Below are 20,327 nucleotides of genomic sequence, written 5' to 3'. Positions count from 1 at the left end.
ATTAAAAACATTATTGATTCTTACCGTAACTTAGAATTGTAAGTTAGAATATTAAATAAAACTTTGCTAGTAACAACATAATGGTGTTTTTTTGTACTATGTGCAAAAAATAAGTTTTTTTTTAACGTTGGAAATGTATGGTAGCTATGAACTTAAAACGCAAAGGTTTAAATTAATTATAATTTATTCTCTTTCAGCCCTGAAGAAGCCAAATTAATTCGCTTTGGCGAAAACGTTCGGCGAAACAATTGATACTCATTAGAGTCTTCCTTGCAGATTTCCCCAATATTTAAGAGTTTACTATATATATTTATAATATATATATATATATATATATTATATATATATATATATATATATATATATATATATATATATATATATATATTATATATATATATATATATATATATATTGAGACTCTTTGGGTAAACACAGCTGAAAGAATAGGCTAAGTTTAACTCTGAGATAGCGCGGTAGGTACTAAATTCAGGTCAAGGGTACTAAATTCTTTTTATAATTTCAAAATTGCAAATAAAACGATATTTTCAATAAAGAGCCTTCACACAAAAGTAAAAGACAAAACATCTAAGGAGCAAATGTCACATGAAGTCTACAGCATTCCATGCAAAAACTGCATCAAAAAGTACATAGGCCACACAGAAAGGCATTTAAAAAATCGCATAATTTCACACAAAAGCGACTGCCGATTGCATCATGACCGTTGCTCATTAGCACTTCATGTAGTAAATGAAGGACACTAGATGGACTTTGAGTCAGTAGAGGTTCTAGAAAGGGAAACCAATTACAAAAAACGTCTTTTCCTAGAAATGGCTTGTATAGCACAAACAGAGAACAACATAAATAAAAAAAACAGACATCCACCACCTTAGTGAAATCTACTCCTTTCTTTTAACAGTAGACAAACAGCATATGAAATTCAATAATTCAACAGATTCCTTTTTAGAATAAGATTATTACATTACCATATCACATAGTTTAACAATAGACTCTTAAAGTAAAAAAAATCATACAGCACATTCAATTATGATAATCAACTTTTCTTATCAAAAAAATTTTAAATACGACATCATTCTATACTACTCTTCAACCTTTTCATAATAACTAGGTCTTGAAATTAACCAAGATCTAATTATCAAACTCTTGTTAAAGTGATCTTCAATCACTTTAACAATTTCAATTTTTAAATAGCTCCAACTTGAGATTCTAATCAAATACAGGTACAGACACCCAATGAAGGCAAGGACCATTAAAATCTCCATTCTACTTTGACCATCAAAGAAAGAAGAATATTTTAGAGGTTAGAGTTTTCAAACCTGCAAATCAACCACATTGTCGGCTTTACATGACATAAAGTTCAGGTTAACAATTAAATAAAAAAAGATGTAAAACTCTCTTAACTTTGACCAGCTTTCTTTACGGCGATAATCTCAAATCGTAAGTAACTTAGTTAAAATAGACTGTTAAATGTTCATGTATAACTATTTGTAGCTCATCCCTGATGATATGATGTCGATGACTATCGACGAAATATTGGAATAATACTAGAATAAGAGTACACTTAGCTTTCAGCTGTGTTTACCCAAAGAGTCTCAAAGTTTATTATATGTATATATATATATATATATATATATATATATATATATATATATATATATATATATATATGTATATATATTTAAAATTATCCAAAATGAATTTATAAATTTTCAGAACGTTTTCGCTTCTATCAGATCATCTTCGGTGAGAAACCTAAAAGTATAACGACTTAAAATAAATACAAAAGGGGTAAAATTTTGAGTTAAAATGGGTATTAATTTGTATAATTAACATTAAAATTAGTAAGGCACTAGGTCGATGATAAAGTATCACATTGACAGAAGGAAGCAAAATTTTTTTTAAATAACAAGACCTTCAAGACAAGTGATAGGTAGTTTTTAATAGTTATTTAACCAACAAGTGTATTAATAAGGGCGATTAACAATTGAGATATTTTAACGTGTGAGCGGAGCGAGCGCATTAATGTTCGAGATTGTTAATCGCCATTTTAATTCACGAGTTCGTTACAAAACTTTTCAGTCGACCGTAGTTTTCAGAAATAAAGATATCTTAGTTTAAATTTTTATTTACGGCGGCTACTTCATTTTAAATTTTTTAGTGGGAATATAAATAGGTATATAAATATATTAGGTGTAGGTTGCCTACACCACAGGTCACTGCCAATCACAGAGCGTTTAATGAATTTATGCAAGCAATGTATGTTGTGTTGCCTATAATGAAATCGTTCATTAATAAAAAATCATTCATTAATAGGGGTCATTAATAAATGATTTTGAGGGTGTTAAAATTGATCATAAATGGATGGTCGACGAAAAAATCATTAAATAGTGTATGCCCAAAGAAGGTGTTATTTAGAATTAAATTTATATTATTGTTTTAAATGAGATATAAAAAAAATATTTTTATTTGTTGTTAAAGAAAAAAGAATACCTATTGTATTAAGAAAAAAGTTAAGTTAATATTTGCTTTCATGTGAAGACGTCATTGAATAAACTGACTTATTAAAAATGAGGAATTTATAAAATAATCAATTATGATAGGTTGAATTTAGAGAATATACTGTTTATAATATGGGGGTTTTGTAGACCTGACCTAAAAACTGGAGATTCTGATTGAATTCAAATAGTGTTGATGGTTGCCTATGTGTGAATATATCGTCGCCGTGGAGGTCAAGGGAGCCAAGCCACAGTTTTATCGAAATTGAGTTAGGTGTTAGGAGTTAGATGTATTTAAAACCCTCAAAAAATGGATTTGAGCAATACATGTCTTCTTCTATACTATTTTAAAATTCGCCAATATATCTATACAGCGTTCCACGTTAAGAAAATAACATTGCGGAGATAGGGCCATGTATTTCTTATGGACGATAGAAGCGCAGCGATGCCACGATGAACACAAGCACGATTCAGGGTTGTATAATTTGTATTTTCGTTTTCACAGATATGAATTAAATAATTGTTTTTTAACGTAATTGACCAAAAGTGCCCATTCCAAACAAGAGATGAAACGTGGGGGAAATGATTTTAATTAAATAAATAGTATTTACAAAAGATTATTTTATTTTATCTTATTTTAATTATAGTAACGACAGTTTATTTGTTTTTCGGTAAGAATATCATATACCATGAATCATAGAAATCAGTAGAAAATATTGCTTAGTTAAATCATGCACTTTGCCGGCTATTAAAGATTTAAAAGCAAATAAACGGACCGCTTGGAATGCGTATATCTAATTACTAATTGCAACTTAAAATAATACGGTGTGCGTATGTCAGCGATTTTATGTCGTTCTCTGAGACTACATAATGATAATAAGGCTTTGTGGTTCTTCAGTTGTTATTCTGACTTTACAGTTAAATGTTAATTGAAAATGGAAATTCGAAAAATATATCGACAATCTAGTAAACCGCATGCCTGAGAGTTTTGGCAACACTGATCTCCATAAGCCTAATGTTATTTTCTTAACGTGAAACGCTCTATAGCACACACACTTTAAAATAGTCAAAGACAATAAGCCGATTGTATTCATTGACTTCCATAATTTATTTATCTCTATCTTAAAAGAATTCGAAGTCAACAGATCTGAGTGGCGTATCTCTGTTGACCACTCAATACAATGTAACCGGCCCACGCATCGGTTAGATTTAAACGGTTTTTACACTAATGATATCCTACCCTTACTAAGCAAATAATTAATAACTTCTTGCTCTTACTAAGCAAATTTAACAAGAATTTAATATGAAAATGTATTTTTTATCATTCGTGTGGTTTAGCTATCCGTGACTTGCTGTTTGATTTAATTTTTTCAGTTTGTAATTGTTTCAGTTCTTCAATTTCTTAAAAATGTATTCGCATGCGAAAAATATGGTTAATTTAGCTTTAAATAGTTTTCACCAAAATAAAGAAAATCGAGATAATCTCAAAGGTAAGTGAAATATTAATTTTTATTTTATATTTGTTTGTATTGATACCTGGTACCTGACTAATATTTGTGTATTTAGCATACCTTTCCTACACTTTTAGAGTCCTGACGGACGTAAATGAAAGGATGAACTGTAGGTAATGATGCTGGTTTATTTGGCACATTTATCTGTATTTGTACACCAAGTGATTAAAATTTTAATTTTTTTTAATTTAAAATTTTTAGTTAAAATTTAAAAATCAAATTTTTTTTTACTTACAAATTCTGATCGTGGATGTGGACGAAGGAGCTGATCAAGCTGAGTATGCAGAGCTTAAAAATGTGACACTAGATAATATTGATATTATACGCAATAAGGACTTAAACTTGGCACCGGAGTTTCAAGATCTACACCAAGTCGTACCCCATCTATCTGAAGTTCAACAAGACCCTAATATGCCTGGATCATCTACATCTGTAATATCCTTTAAGGACGACAGTGCTCAAAATTGGAAACCTCAAAACCGTCAAGTCCTTATAGCAGAAACTTCCTATATTCCTGTGAAAAGAAGGTACTGTGGAGAGAATAACAAATGAGCCCATACCTTACAATACACGTTAATGTGCAATGGGCAAAGGGTCCAAGTGTGCAAACAGTTCTTTTTGGCTACATACGATATCTCAAGCAAAAAAGTTGAAACTGCATTGAAAAAATTGACTCCCTCTGGTATTACGGAAATAGATCACCGGGGTTACAAAGAACCGCCCAACAAAAAATCAGAGGATGTGAAAAATATTCTAACGAAATAGCCCATCTCCGATACGTCATAATTCTTAGAAGGACCAATCTAGAAAACGCAAGAATTGACATTTCAATAGCGCCCGTCTTTCGATGCGGTTTCGATGAGACGAATTAGAGGTGGGACTACCCCAGAATATTCTCGAACATAATACTTTTGGTATATATATGTAACGATGTTAGGAGTAGAGTTTAGTTGAAAAGAACTGTAAACTTATAAATAAATATATTTATATAAATTCGAACCGCTCGTTTTATTTAATCTCGCTACAATATAATTAGGAAACATATTCAAGCACTGCCCGTAGTTGATTCACATTACTGCCGCAGCAGCAGTAAGAGAAAATATTTGCCATCTGGATTTAGTCAAACTGGTATTTATATGGACTATTTGGAATATTGTAAAGAAGTTAATGTTGAGCCAAAAAAATTCAGTTTCTACAAATCGGTCTTCGTGTCAGAGTTCAACTACGGGTTTTACACTCCCAAAAAGGATCAGTGTGACTTTTGTACACAGTACAAAAACAAGTCAGACGAGGACAAGGTAAAAGATGAAGAAGCTTATAAAGTACACTTGGCTCGTAAAGAAGAAGCTAGGAAACACAAAAAAGTTGACAAGGACCACGCCAAATGTGATACAAATTTCTCTTGCTTTACTATGGATTTAGAAAAAATATTATTGACCCCTAGTTTACAAGTAGGTCAATTATACCTTAAAAAAAAGTTGAAATCATATAACTTTACTATATATGATCTTGCTGCTGGACAAGCAACAAATTACATGTGGCATGAGGGTGATGGGAAGAAAGGTGCATCAGAGATCGCCACGTGTCTGTGGAAACTTCTGGTTTCACTAGGTACAAAGGAAGAAGTGACATTTTATTCGGACACAGCATCAGGACAAAATAGAAACACTATGTTCTTACAGGCCGTGGAGCAGCTACCTATACAAACAATCAACCAGAAGTTTATGGAATCAGGACACTCGGAGATGGAGTGCAATTCTGTGCACTCCACAATAGAGTCTCGTGGAAAGCAAGTTGACGTGTACACACCAGAAGGATGGTATATGGTCGCTCGCACTGCAAAAACTAGTAAACCTTACCACAAGGTAATTGAAATGGATCATTCTGACTTTTTAGATTATAAAAAATATAGCAGACAGGTAATTGCAAACAAGTCTCAAGCAGAACAGGGAAAAATGAGGTGGATAAAAGTTAAATGGATCCAGTATCGTAAAAGTTGCCCCAAGACTATTTATTTTAAATAAAGATTAAATGACAATGAATTTGACTCATTGAAGATTGAAAAAAGACAGCGCAGAAGAGTACCCGATTTTGAAGTATCAAGTTTATATCTGTCGAAGCCTAAAATAAACAAAAATAAATTAAAAGACCTTTTAAAACTATGTGAAAATGGGAGTGTTCCGTCTACATATCACAAGTTTTATGAAAGCTTGGAACCAGAAGATAAGAAAAAACCGATACCAAGAGTGATGAAGAAGATTAATTAGTAGTAATAGTAGTGTGTCTATCAGATGACAAATGTTACATATGTGTTAAAAAATATTTAACAAGCATATAATGATCGTTTAATAAGTCCCTAGAAAAGCCAAGTAGCCCAGTCTGGTTATACAAAAATCATCGATTTCACGGCAAAATGTTTCGCAGATATCTGAAGCTTTTAAGACATAGGTGGGGGGTTACTAGATCACGAATAGATAAAAAGATACTCCTATTTTTACCTTGCGTTTTTTTTTAAACAATAATTTATGGTCAGAATTTGATTTTTTATCTATAAGTTTTTTTCCCTTATAATTTAAACAAACAATATTTATACCATTTTTTTACATTAAGAATATCTTTATTTTCCGGTTTTTTCAATTAAAATTGATAAATAATTAACGGAGATATTTGCAAAAAAGCAGTTTTTTTGCACTAATTTATAAATTTAATTAATTTTTTTATTAACAAAATAAAATGTTGTTAATACATTTCAACATTGAGGAATTACTGTCCTTTAAATTTGTGCGAAATTTCCCGCCGATCGGTCAAATAGTTTAAAAGTTTTATTTATCCCAAATATTTATCCCAAATTTTATGTAAAATATTTGTTTATCCAATTTGTTTATCCCTGGGACTAATTATTTAAACCATTGAACTTGCCCTATGAATGATGCTAGACACATTTGACAAATTTCATAGGATTCTTTAAGACTCATAATATCTCAGAAGTTAAATGAATATTGAGTCTTCATCGAAATTATTTACAAAATAAACGTTTGAAAAAGGGGTATGTTTTTTACTTATAAACAATTGTAATAACTATATTTTTTAAGCTACAGACTTGTACGCACAACCATTAGATAGCTGGTAAAAAAACTCACATTTAACAAAAAAATAAACCTTCTATGAACAATAGGAACGAAGTTAGCTACAATTTTTTTGTTAATTATATCTCCATTGTTTATAAACTTTAAGAAGTAAAATTTGCACAAATTTTGAATGAAAATCTAAACTTTATATTGAATTTTATAGCTATAAAATTCATTCAATTTTTCGAAACTTAAAACCTTTCGAAAAGAAGTTACTTTCGAAAGATCGACATAGGAAATTGGAGGGGAAACTGTTTTAGCTTCTCGCTGCAAAAGCTTCAACAGTTCTGTAGGAATTTCATCAGGTCCATTTGCTTTTCCATTTTTAGCGTTTCTTATTGCGTATTCTACTTCTTCTTTCAATATGTCTGGCCCAGTTGCATTGATTATCTGAGTTAAATTGTTTCTATCATCTTCAAATAATTCATTCAGGTATTCTGTCTATCTTTTTATTTTATTCTCTAGATCTACAATAAGATCTTCATCTTTGTCTTTAAGTTTACCTATTTGGCATTTCTTTATGCTTTAATTTTTTGTGCATATTTGACAATTGATCTCCTCTGTCATTTCTGTTTCCAAGCCCATATTTTCCTACTTGTTCTGCTACCTTACCTTGACCCACCTTGGCATTAAGATCGCCTATTAATATGTTAATGTATGAAAAGACTGGCTTAATAAGTGAAGACAAACAACCTGCAACAAAAAGGTTCAGACCTGACAGTAAAGTCGAATAAATGAACCAAATTTTAACTTTTAAACCAATGCATGTAAAGAAAATAAAAAAAGTAAAGTTCAATAAACATTGCAAAATTTAATAAGGCAAGTGATGAAAAAATCGACTTATTTTATCAAAGCAGTAAGGCAGATTAGATTAATATTGTATATCATATTTGTAAGAAAAATAGAATAAAAATCAATATTGTTAATTATAAAAATACAAACAATTATAATTAATATAAAGAATATAATAATATAATGTGTAAAAAATTACCTGAAATTTAATTTATAAAATATATAAGTATTATTACATCATTGATATAAAATGAAAAAACATATGTTGATTTTCCGGGATTTTCCGAGATTTATGGGGGGTGAAAATTATGTCATCATTATTAATACTGCGACAGACTATTCGAGCAAATTAAAAAAAAGTAAGTATTTAGGGTGAATTTCAAATGGACTCAATTTTTCCGAGTTTTCCCATATTTTCCGGCCAGTGAAAACTATGTAGTTCTTCATATTTTGACGAGCTACCCCAGAATAAAAAAAAGAGGCTTGCAGCTACAAAGGAAGCCGAGATAATGTAAATTTTTCCTACGTGTTGCAATTTGAAGTTCCGATGCCGAAAAAAAAACGTTGCTGAAACAGATATCCTCTCCACTTTCCTATGTCGTCTTTCGAAAGTATCTTCGTTTCGAAAAATTAGATAAATTTTATAATAATTTTATAAATAAGTTTCAATATAAAGTTTAAATTTTTTAATATTATTATATATATTAATATTAATAACCATTAACAATTTTGTAAATAAGAATACCTATCTTATCTCTTTGGATATTTGAATACTAATCTTCGCGTTTAATCACTTTACTAGAAAACCTGGAATTCATATCCGAAGGTACTATTCGTTGCAAGATAATTAGGATGGAATTCCCCAGATTTTTAATAATATAATGGGTATGCTTTGGCCACGTGCCTCGTTTTTTCAGTTTATCGAAACTTAACTTAAAAGGGTGAAGTTATTACGAACGAAAACAATTTTTTTGTTTAGTACGTTTTTGATCGCATGTAATTTACGGCTCGTCGGTGTGTCCGCGTCTACGACAGTAATTAGCGTCTCGAATATTTCTTTTGCGAATTATATGCAGTGCGTGAGTGATTTTTTATTCCATATACCTACGAACATATACGTACCTTTCGCTCGGGCTCGTTTTGTTGGATTGTTTGTGATGGCTTCATCATCAACATCATCAAGTTTTACACCGGTACTGTTTACCGGTACTGAAGACTATTGTCCTAAATGTTCACGATGCTCTGGTTTCTCAGAATCCCACAAACACTGTTCGCAACATAGTCGAAAGTTGTGCCAACATGACTGGCGTAGGAGAGTCAACTATATATAGGTTCCTATCAGAAAGAAAAAAACACGGTATAGCTAACCCAAACACAAACGAACACTTAAAGAGAGGGAAAATGCCTACTGAAATTGATGAATTTGCCAAAAATGGTATTCGAAGGAAAATTCATGGATTTTTTTTCAAAAAAGAAATACCAAACCTAAACAAAATTTTACAAGAAATTAGAGACGACCCGGATTTGCCTCATATCGGACGAACTAAGTTGTGGCAAGTTTTAAAAGAATTAAATTTCCGGTGGGAGAAATCAGACCGAAAATCACTTTTGATTGACCGGGAGAAGATAATATGTTGGAGAAGAAATTATCTAAGATCCATACGAAAATTCCGGGCTGAAGGAAGGCTCGTCTTCTACCAGGATGAATCGTCGGTAAACTCAGGCCATATTTAAAAAAAAAAAAAAATGGTCAGATAAAAATATATTAAGCTCCAGGCAAGCCTGTATGGAAGGTTGGTCTACTGGTATCTCCTCACCTTCTGGTAAAGGCAGTAGATTAATAATTTCTCACATTGGCAGTGAAAAAGGATTTGTTAAGCATGGTTTGTTGGAATTTCAGTCCAAAAGCACAAAAGACTATCACGAGGAGATGACAGCTGATGTTTTCGAAGAGCATTTTGAGCAGATGATTGAACACATACCACCAAATTCAATTATAGTATTAGATAATGCACCTTATCATTCACGACTAGTAGAAAGACTTCCAACGACTGCGTGGAAGAAACAGGATATTCTTGACTGGCTGCGGAATAAGTATCTGCCTTACGAAGATGAAATGGTAAAAGCAGAACTTCTAAAAATTGCCCGGCAACACAAATCTAAGTTCAAGGAATACGTAGTTGACAAAATGGCGGAAAGGCGAAACATTACAGTCCTTAGACTTCCACCCTACCACTGCGAAATAAATCCAATTGAACTCATTTGGGCACAAATGAAAAGTTATGTGGCTAGAAAAAATACGTTATATAAAATACAAGCTGTACGTGAATTGTTATACGAGTCTTTACAACATATTACAGAACAAAACTGGAAAGATGCAGTAAGGCATGTAATAGAAGAAGAACAAAAAATGTGGGATCTTGATAACATAATTGATGCGACCGTAGAGACACAACCGCTAATTATTAACCCTCAAGATGACTCGGATTCCGAAGTTGATCCTATTTATTTTGAATTTGAATAGTTTTCTAATCGTAATTATATAAGGTAAGTAATAATAGTTGTAATCGTAAGGTATTAAAGGGGAAAGGCGCAAAATGTCGCCTGTCAAAATGTTCAATGTGTTTTAAATGTATCCATTTTTTTTTTCAAATCCTGAGAAAACTAAACAGCATTTTTGAAAAATTTAAAGTCAGAATGAAATATTTATTAGAATAAATAAAAAGTTTCTTTTGCATGCAATATTTTCAATTAAAAATTATACTATATTTTCTCTTTTCTTTTCACCCCTGTTACATAACATAATAAAATAAACATTGTAGAAGTTTTCAGGGACTTTCTGCCCTCAGTAATAATGTAATCTTTCATTCTGCGTTTAAATTTTTCAAAAATATTTATTAGTTTTCTACGGATTCGAAAATAATGGATACATTTAAAACACATTGGAAATTATGCCAGGCGACATTTGGCGCCTTTCCCCTTAATTAAATAAATGTATCTTTTACAAATGGCAAGAAACTTTTTATTTTTGAATAAAATTAAGAAGTTTTATTAAAAAATACAATTTACATAAGTACAATTTAAAAAATATATTTAAATTTAAAAAATATATTTAGTTAGTTCAAAAAAATGTTTCAATCATATACTCTACGACACTGGTTTAACACATCTGTAACCATTCAAAATACCCTCGTAATAGGATTATAAGGTATTGTATTCCTTCAGATACAAGGTGGGTTAGTCAAAAACATCTTAAACCGTCAGTTTCAGGTTGGTTTTTACTATTATATCGTATTACCTATCCTCTCTGTATTTCAGCTCTCTAATTAGGGTTAAACTTGTAGTGAACTATCGACAAATTGTGAACCGTGTATAACTTCGTTCCTATTGGTCATAGAAGGTTTTTTATTTTTTAATGTGAGCTTTTTTACCAGCTATCCAATGGTTGTACGTACAAGTCTGTAGCTTGAAAAATATTACAATTGTTTATAAGTAAAATACATACCTCTTTTTCAAACGTTTATTTCGTAAATAATTTCGATGAAAACTCAATATGCATTTAACTTCTGAGATAGTCTAAGTCTTAAAGAATCCTATGAAATTTGTTGAATGTGTCTAGCATCATGCATAGGGCAAGCTCAATAGTTTAAATAATTAGCCTCAGGGATAAACAAATTAAATAACTTATAAAATATTTGACTGATCGGGAGGAAATTTCGCACAAATCTAAAAGATGGTAATTCCTTGATGTTTAAATGTAATACCATTTTATTTTGTTTATAAAAAAAATAATAAAATTTATAAATTAGTGCAAAAAAACTGCTTTTTTGCAAATATCCCTGTAAATTATTTATCAATTTTAATTAAAAAAACAGGAAAATAAAGATATTCTTGACATAAAAAAATGACATAAATATTGTTTATTTAAAATATAAGGGAAAAAATTTATAGACAAAAAATCAAATTGTGACCATAAATTATTGCTTAAAAAAAATGCAAGGTAAAACTAGGAGTATCTATTCATCTATTCATCATCTAGTATCCCCCACCTATGTCTTAAAAGCTTCAGATATCTGCGAAACATTTTTCCACCTTTTATTTTAACCAGACTGGGCTAAAGAGTTGTTGCATTGAGAACAAGGTTAGTTTTTAGTGCACTGAAAAAAAAGGAATATCGAAGATAATAATTGTTTTTTTACCTTTTTCTAAGAACTTAGTTAACGACCGTCGTATTATTTTACTAATGATAAAATTGATTGGTGCGTAATATCTAACTTACGATGAGGATAAAAGTAGTTTTTTATGTTTTCATTTTAAATTGTTTTTTTTTAATTTCATTTAATTTTTCTTTTCTTCTGATTCTCATTTTGATATTTTGTAAAGACTTTTTAAAGCGCCTATTTACAAGGCCCAATGAAAATAAATTATTTTGACTTTGACAATATAGCCATATTAGTCTAGTTTCTGATTTTGTACATTTATTGTCGTTTTTCTTTTTATTATTTGAATTAATAAATTTTGAGAACCTAAATGAGACCATTTTTATAATATTACTTATTAACATTTAATGATAACAAGATGAACTGATATTGTAGATTATAACAAAATTTAGAAGCTTTTCCGTTAATGGTTAGTTTCTCACCCAATAATTCTGCGGCTTGACGCCTTTGACTGCAACACAAGGTTCTAACTATTATGTTACTGTTCAGTGGTCAAGAGGTCTAATACACATATCTTTTGAAGTAACAACTTAAACATGAGTTAATTTAATAAGATAAGTAGATATTTTAGATATAATCTAAAATCAGCTATATTCAAAATTTAGTCATCAAAAAACAATAAATTTATACTTAAAATTTGCAAAAACTAAGTAATTTTATCACAAGAAATCTTTGAGTGCCCGTTTCTCAGGATTTTACTTTTGTGGATTGAATCCATTGACCTCCACGGCGACGAGATCTAAAAGTTCAAATACATAATATGTATGGTGAACCTGTAGAGTTTTTTTAAAAAGAAAAACGGTTTATGAATATTGTGAAATTCAATACCCAATCATTTGGGTATTGAATTGTAATTATTTAATTATTTGTGTTACGAAATATATATTTCAAGAAAGGGTTAATATGACATTAATAGGAGGGGGCGTAGAAGGTTGTGTTACATTGAAAACATTAGAAGTGGTATGAAACCTCAGATAGACTTAGAAAGACTAGTAGGATGATTGTTTGTAATAAATAATATTGAATAATGTTTCTATTGTGAAGAAAAAAAAAGGATAGATGCAAATGGAAAAGAAAAATATTGGCCAAGTAGTGATAAGAAAACAATTAATTGTAAGAGGAAGAATGAAATAAAGATTAAGAAAATAATTGTCGGTGTATGGGAGTGAAGTCACAATTAAAAGAGAGGTGACGATTGACGCAATTGGGGCTAGTCCTAATGTCTCTGACAATTTATCGATCTTCATACAGATATAAACGGAGTATATTTTTGTCTTGAATGTTATGAATCAAATATACACCGTCTGAAATGTTTAAATGATGACTTTGAAGATGATGAGAGAACGCGGAAGTATTTTCACGTTTGGAGTGTTCTTCTGATCTAGTGGATAATGGGTGGAAGCATCACAGTTGGAACATGACAGTCTATACACACTACTTCGGTTCATGTAGTGAATTCCATCTTTAGTATTGGTTAAACTTTTATAAAGGGTATTATTGACTTTAAAAGAAATATGGATATTATCATCAGAACTCAAAAGGATGTGTCTAATTTTTTCAGAAATGAATGGATTGTAAAAAAACAATGACCTGTAAGAGGTTGAAACTAAAGAGTTAGATCTAAAGGCTGACTGTTGAAGAAGTTTATGTTCTCTTTTTTGAATGAGTTAATCAATAATGTTTGGGTGATACCCATGGTTAATTGCTATTTGTTCAATTATATTCAATTCCTTATTAAATTCAATCATCATTCATCATTTCATTTTAAGCCTGGATATAAGATAGTTTTAGCTTTTGATTTATTTCGTCCGCCTTCTGCTGGATATATTTCCATATTATTGCATTCAAAGATCATATAATATTTGCGGAAAAGTTCACATTTATATCGATTTCTAGATATTGTGTTTCTGTCTTAACACATTTCAATTTAATTAGTTCCGGTCCTTTGTATATTTTTATTTTAGTTGAATATTTCTAATTGGTATTTTATGAAATAATACGTAATAGTAAAAAATAACAATTAAGAGACATAGACAAAGTTCAAATGCAAATTGTGGCGTTGTTTCAAAATGTTATTGTGACTTGGCAGTATACATAGATAAGAGTATCAAAAAAAAATAGTGGTTTACTTAACTACGGTTCTTATCAGGCAAATATGATCAAGAAATAAATATAAAATATTGTACCTACATATATTGCATACAGGATATATTGCTTCCTGATTTCTATTAAAATAAAAGTCAATAATATATAAATATTATTCCTAAGGTTAGAAATGATTGCTTTTAGACATTCTGATTAAAAACTAGAGGAGAATTGGTAGTTCTAGTGAACTATTATAAGGATCGGTAAAAAGGAAAACATATGATGACATCTAGAAATATTGGAGTTATCTACCAGTACGTCAATTGGTTTTAATAATGAAATAATTGGTTGTTTTAAAGTATGAATTTTGGGAATTTACTCCCTATTTGCCAGTTTTATCTTTTCGGGACTTTGTCCTATTCACATAGGTTAACTTCATCCTGTATTTTTGCGTGGATGAATTTTTTGCTTGGTGTTTCAACATATTGTATAATCTTTATACCTGATAAAATATTTAATCAAATGTAATCATGTTAAAAAGGTTAGTTAGTTAGTTCTTCGTTTCAGAATACCTCCCGCTACTATCAACTTAGAAGTATGGACTAGCCCCGACTACGACACCTTCGCAAAAGAATTTGTCAAAGAAGTAGGTACCGTAGCTCCGCCAGGACGATTTGGGTGGTTCATTCCAAAAAAATTCGCTAGACCTATCAAAAAGTACTACAGTGATAGGTTTTTCTGGGATGACTCTATTCAAGAAGTCCATTGGTCTTTCTTCCTCGACATCAGACTTGCTAGCAGTTTTGCTCTAGATAATTCTATATTGAACAGAATCGTCTACAACAATTCTTACCATAAGGAGAGCGGTACTAACGAGTAAGTTTTTTCAATATATTTATATTTCAATGTTTAAAAGATCTACAAAATTATATATGTAGTTAACAAATTCTAAGTGCAATGCTACACACGAACATCGACTATTAAACTTCTCGGACAATAGTTTTTCGATAACTGATATTAAAAGTAAATTTTTCAATTGCTATTTTACAAAGACGTTTGATTGCACTTTTCTCATATATTGTTTAGGTTAAATTCTTAATCAGTAGTAGGCAAAATAGAGGAATGAAAGAATGTTTAATATTTTAACGTTTGCTCCACGTTAGGTGCCGAATGTGTAAGATATTAGTATTTACATTTTTTTTTCTTTCAGATATGTCTGTCCTAGAGATACTTGCGAAGAAAGTATGTACACTCCGCCCCAGTGTATCGGTGGCAAAGACTGCGCTGTCTTACTTGCACCTGGGTTCAATTCCAGTAAATTTCTGATAGAACAAGTCAACGAAATCGGAGCATTTGTAAAAATTTTATGGCTCGGTAAAGGCCTAAAACCAACCATACGACTTTTAAACGAGCATTTCCTACAGCAAAGAAGTCAACAGAGCTATATGTTTTTCTATTGGTATCCTGGAGAACTGGTCATTGACGAAAAGCAGTTTATAACGGTTAAATTCAAGAACAACGAATTATACAACTTCACTAATAATATGGTGAACGGTTACAAATACGAAATGCATCGGTTGGTCAAAATGGTTTGGTCGAAGCTGGAAGAAGATGCTAATCCTCTCTTTTTGGGCGTAAGACATTTCAAATTAAGAGAAGAAGACTACACTTTCTTATTAAATTTAACAGAAAATAATTTCGGGAATGAAAATCAAATAGCTTGTAAATGGATGAAAGAAAATCAAGAAGTTTGGAATAAGTGGAAAGTTATCCTAACCAAACCGACTATAACCATAGGAGGAATCTTCCCAATGTCATCCACGGCATTCAACGGAACAGGTATAGCCCAAGGAGCTAGGGCCGCTGTCGAATTTATCAACAAAAATTCAAGTCTTTTAAAAGACTACAATCTTAACATGTTGGCCTTCGATGGAAAATGCCAACCAGACTCCGTCATGAGCAACTTTTTAGACTTTATAGTAACACGAGAGACCTACGTTAATCTTGTTGGTGTTCTTGGACCCGCTTGCACAGAAACTATCGAACCTATAGCAGCTGTGTCAAAACAGTACCGAGTCTTAGTCATTTCCTACAGCGCAGAAGGAGCTAGCTTCTCGGACAGAAAAAAATATCCTTATTTCTTCAGAACCATCGGAGAAAACCAACATTATAAGCATGTTTATTTGGCTTTATTTAAACACTTCGGGTGGAAACGAGTTGCTGCTCTAACTGAAGACGGGCAGAAGTACACTGAATATATATCCCTAATGAGCGATGATTTGGAGAAGAATCAGATTAGTTTTATTGCGAATAAGAAGTTTCCTCGAGGCAGAACTACCGAAGAAATGAAATTGGTAAGTTAATTGTTTAACTTAATTTTATATATATATATATATATATATATATATATATATATATATATATATATATATATATATATATATATATATAGAAGTTGAAGTATGTATAGAAGTTTATCGCAAGAGGCCATATTTTATCTAATCAATAACAACATGTCTCCACAATGAAGGTGAAAACTCTGCCCATCTGAGTATGCCAAGTCAGGATAGTAGGTTGTTCATTGGATCTGTTGCATTGTCTCTTCCAAACGAAAGGCATAGTTCCTAAATGATTAGGTCTTACTTTATATAATATTTAAAGAGTTTTTAACTAGTAACAAAAACCACACCAAAAACGTGATCTCAAAAACGGTGTCAAGTCTGCGGATAAGTGTCTATCGAACAAACAAAGAAGAAATTTAATAACATAATATGTAATAAATTAAGCCGATTAATAGTTTCTTTTGATCGTTAGGCGTACCTCTACGTATCAAGGATGACTGTTTTGAAAGATAGAGATCCTCTACGTATTACAAAGTTATTGTACTTTTACTTTCTAAGTATTTCGTAGAATAAGAGGTTAACCTATGACAGTCAAATTTAGATGCACCAAACAATTGTTTTCACCAAAGTGTACCTATTTTGACCATCTTTATTAGATAAAAATGTGATCATATAAGATATTCGTAAACAAAAGAATTTACTTAAATGATGATAACGCTGTGGCGTGAAAAACAATTTTACAAAATATTTATCAATACTAATAATTGTTTGCTGTCGTCTTGAGTTATTTTTGGTTTGTAAATATTCCACATCGACTTGATTGAATACAATTATTACCGAAGATATTTTCCTTCAGCCGGATTTAATTACTTAGATACAATCAAGTATTTTGATGGGTTAATTAGAACAATATGACAAATTTCTCTTTAACGGTTTAGGAATTTTATATGTCTATTAAAAATAATGAGCATTTCAAAAAATAATGAGTGTTTCTACATACTTATTTTCATTTGTTTTACGACATTCGATTATCTGGTTTTTTCACTTTTTCTTTTCTCTGAGTGTCCAGTCCATCATATCTCTGTATTTGTGTAAACTGATAATTTTGAAATATTTTATAATGATATCCACCATACTTTATTGCCCATTTATGTATTACAGTTGTACCTAATTTCTAGGTTCTCGATTACTGATGCTTGATTTTAATATATGGAAGCATCAAATTTTTGTATGTTTTTCAGTTTTCTACGATCTCTTACCGTACTGGTCATCCATCGGCTGACCCAATTCACTTTATTCTAATTTACGTCGCAGATCCATTTTGGATTTTAAACTACTCCCTTAAACTTTTGTTTCTCTTGTCTGCGCCGAGATTTTATCATTACTTGTTAAGAAAAAAGAAGTGTTCGATTTTTGATTTGGTGTGTCGCGTGTCATAATAATCGATTCGAATCGATTAGCGTTTCGATAATCATTTTTAATTTTGATCATTTCTGACATTGTACAGTTTGGTGGTACAAGTGGACAATAATTTTCGTACAATGCTAGGATTGTCCAATTTCGGGCTTTGCTCGTAACATATATATATATATATATATATATATATATATATATATATATATATATATATATATATATATATATATATATATATATATATATATATATAGTAAACTCTTAAATATTGGGGAAATCTGCAAGAAATACTCTAATGTGTATCAATTGTTTCGCCGAACGTTTTCGCCAAAGAGAATTAATTTGGCTTCTTCAGGGCTGAAAGAGAATAAATTATAATTAGCTACCATATATTATCTATTGAAACATTATTGATCTTACCGTAACTTAGAATTGTAGAGTTAGAATATTAAAAAACTTTGCTAGTAACATAGTGGTGTTTTTTGTTACTATGTGCAAAAAAAGTTTTTTATAAGAATTGAAATGTATGGTAGCTTCGAACTTGACACGTAAAGGCTTCTTCTTCATGTGCCTTGTCCGTTCCGAACGTTGGCAATCAACATGGCTATTCTGACTTTGTTTACGGCAGATCTGAATAGTTCAGCAGATGACAATCCGAACCATTGCCGCAAGTTTTGGAGCCACGAGTGTCTTCTCCTCCCTGGACCCCTTCTGCTGTCTATTTTCCCTTGAATGATCAGTTGTAGTACTCTATATTTATTATGTCTCATAACGTGACCCAAGTATTCCAACTTTCTTTTCTTTATACTTATTCCTACCTCTCTCTCTTTACCTATCCGGCGTAGTACCTCTTCGTTGGTCACGTGCTCAGTCCAGGATATACGTAATATACGTCGGTAAGCCCACATTTCGAAGGCCTCTACTTTTTTTATCATTGTTGCGGTTATTGTCCACGCCTCCATTCCATATAACAAAACCGGGAATACATAACATTTCAGAAGTCGAATTTTGAGAGGTAGGGTGAGGCTTTTAGAGGTGAAAATTTGCTTCATGCTAGTGAACGATGCTCTTGCCTTTTCTACTCTTATACGTATTTCCTTTGCTTGATCCCAATTTGAGTTAACTGTTGTTCCCAAGTAGATGTACGAATCCACGTGTTCAATTCTTTCATTCACGTAAAGGCTTACCCAAGGTTAATCGAAAAACCCAATGCAACTACATTTAAAAGGAGGTAATTCTTTGAAATGTCGGCAATAACTAAATTTTTGATTTTTAGATAGTTAAAAGTGAGGTTCTGTTTAAGCCAGAACGCAAGCGCTGACAACTTCATTATAGTTGGTATGAATCTTTATGTCGTTAAGGTTCATTGGTAAAAAACGAATGAATTTAAATCCCAGTAAAGGGAAATATTATTTTGATTTTCTTTATTTAATTATATTATATTGTTCATGTATTATTGAATCTTATTGAGACGTATCTAAGAAAAGCAAGGGAATGTTATATATTTTTTGTTAATGAAAATTAATTATAAAGGTATGTTAGTTGTTAATGGATATATCAGTCAAGTTAGTAATCTGTGATATAGTATTGTTCTTGGTATCTGATTTAAGTAACAGGTGGTATATATCGCTTAGATTCTTGATGTCACTCTTAACATTAATGGAGAAATCGTTAAGAAAAATATAAGACATTTCAATGAACTCTCTTTTAGATTTATTGTTCTCACGGTGGAGAATTGTGGTGTTGGTATAGTCCATGAGATGACCAGTGGAATGGACATGTTTGGCTAATGCACAACGGTCAGGGTGAAGTCGAGAATCACTTTTGTGTAGTGTAATACGTGATTTCAATAATTGAGATGTTTGACCGATGTAGGAATTGTTGCAAGAGAGACATGGAATGTTGTAGGCTTAGTAATATTGTCTACAACATTCCATGTCTCTCTTGCAACAATTCCTACATCGGTCAAACATCTCAATTATTGAAATCACGTATTACACTACACAAAAGTGATTCTCGACTTCACCCTGACCGTTGTGTATTAGCCAAACATGTCCATTCCACTGGTCATCTCATGGACTATACCAACACCACAATTCTCCACCGTGAGAACAATAAATCTAAAAGAGAGTTCATTGAAATGTCTTATATTTTTCTTAACGATTTCTCCATTAATGTTAAGAGTGACATCAAGAATCTAAGCGATATATACCACCTGTTACTTAAATCAGATACCAAGAACAATACTATATCACAGATTACTAACTTGACTGATATATCCATTAACAACTAACATACCTTTATAATTAATTTTCAT

At 31.2% G+C, this 20,327-nt stretch overlaps 1 protein-coding gene across 1 annotated transcript in view; it reads left to right on the top strand.

The window, feature by feature from the left end:
* LOC140447732 (uncharacterized) overlaps positions 1 to 20,327 on the top strand; it is a 458,740-nt gene that overhangs the window by 337,246 nt on the left and 101,167 nt on the right. Inside the window, exons 5-6 of the mRNA XM_072540550.1 lie at positions 14,820 to 15,128; positions 15,463 to 16,606. Coding sequence (XP_072396651.1) covers positions 14,820 to 15,128; positions 15,463 to 16,606 — 1,453 coding nt within the window. The remainder of the gene's footprint in view (positions 1 to 14,819; positions 15,129 to 15,462; positions 16,607 to 20,327) is intronic.

This window comes from Diabrotica undecimpunctata, chromosome 8, assembly GCF_040954645.1.
Source record: "Diabrotica undecimpunctata isolate CICGRU chromosome 8, icDiaUnde3, whole genome shotgun sequence".
Classification (NCBI taxonomy): Eukaryota; Metazoa; Arthropoda; class Insecta; order Coleoptera; family Chrysomelidae; genus Diabrotica; species Diabrotica undecimpunctata.
Note: the sequence above shows the minus strand (reverse complement) of the source record. Positions and strands in the feature narration are given on the sequence as shown.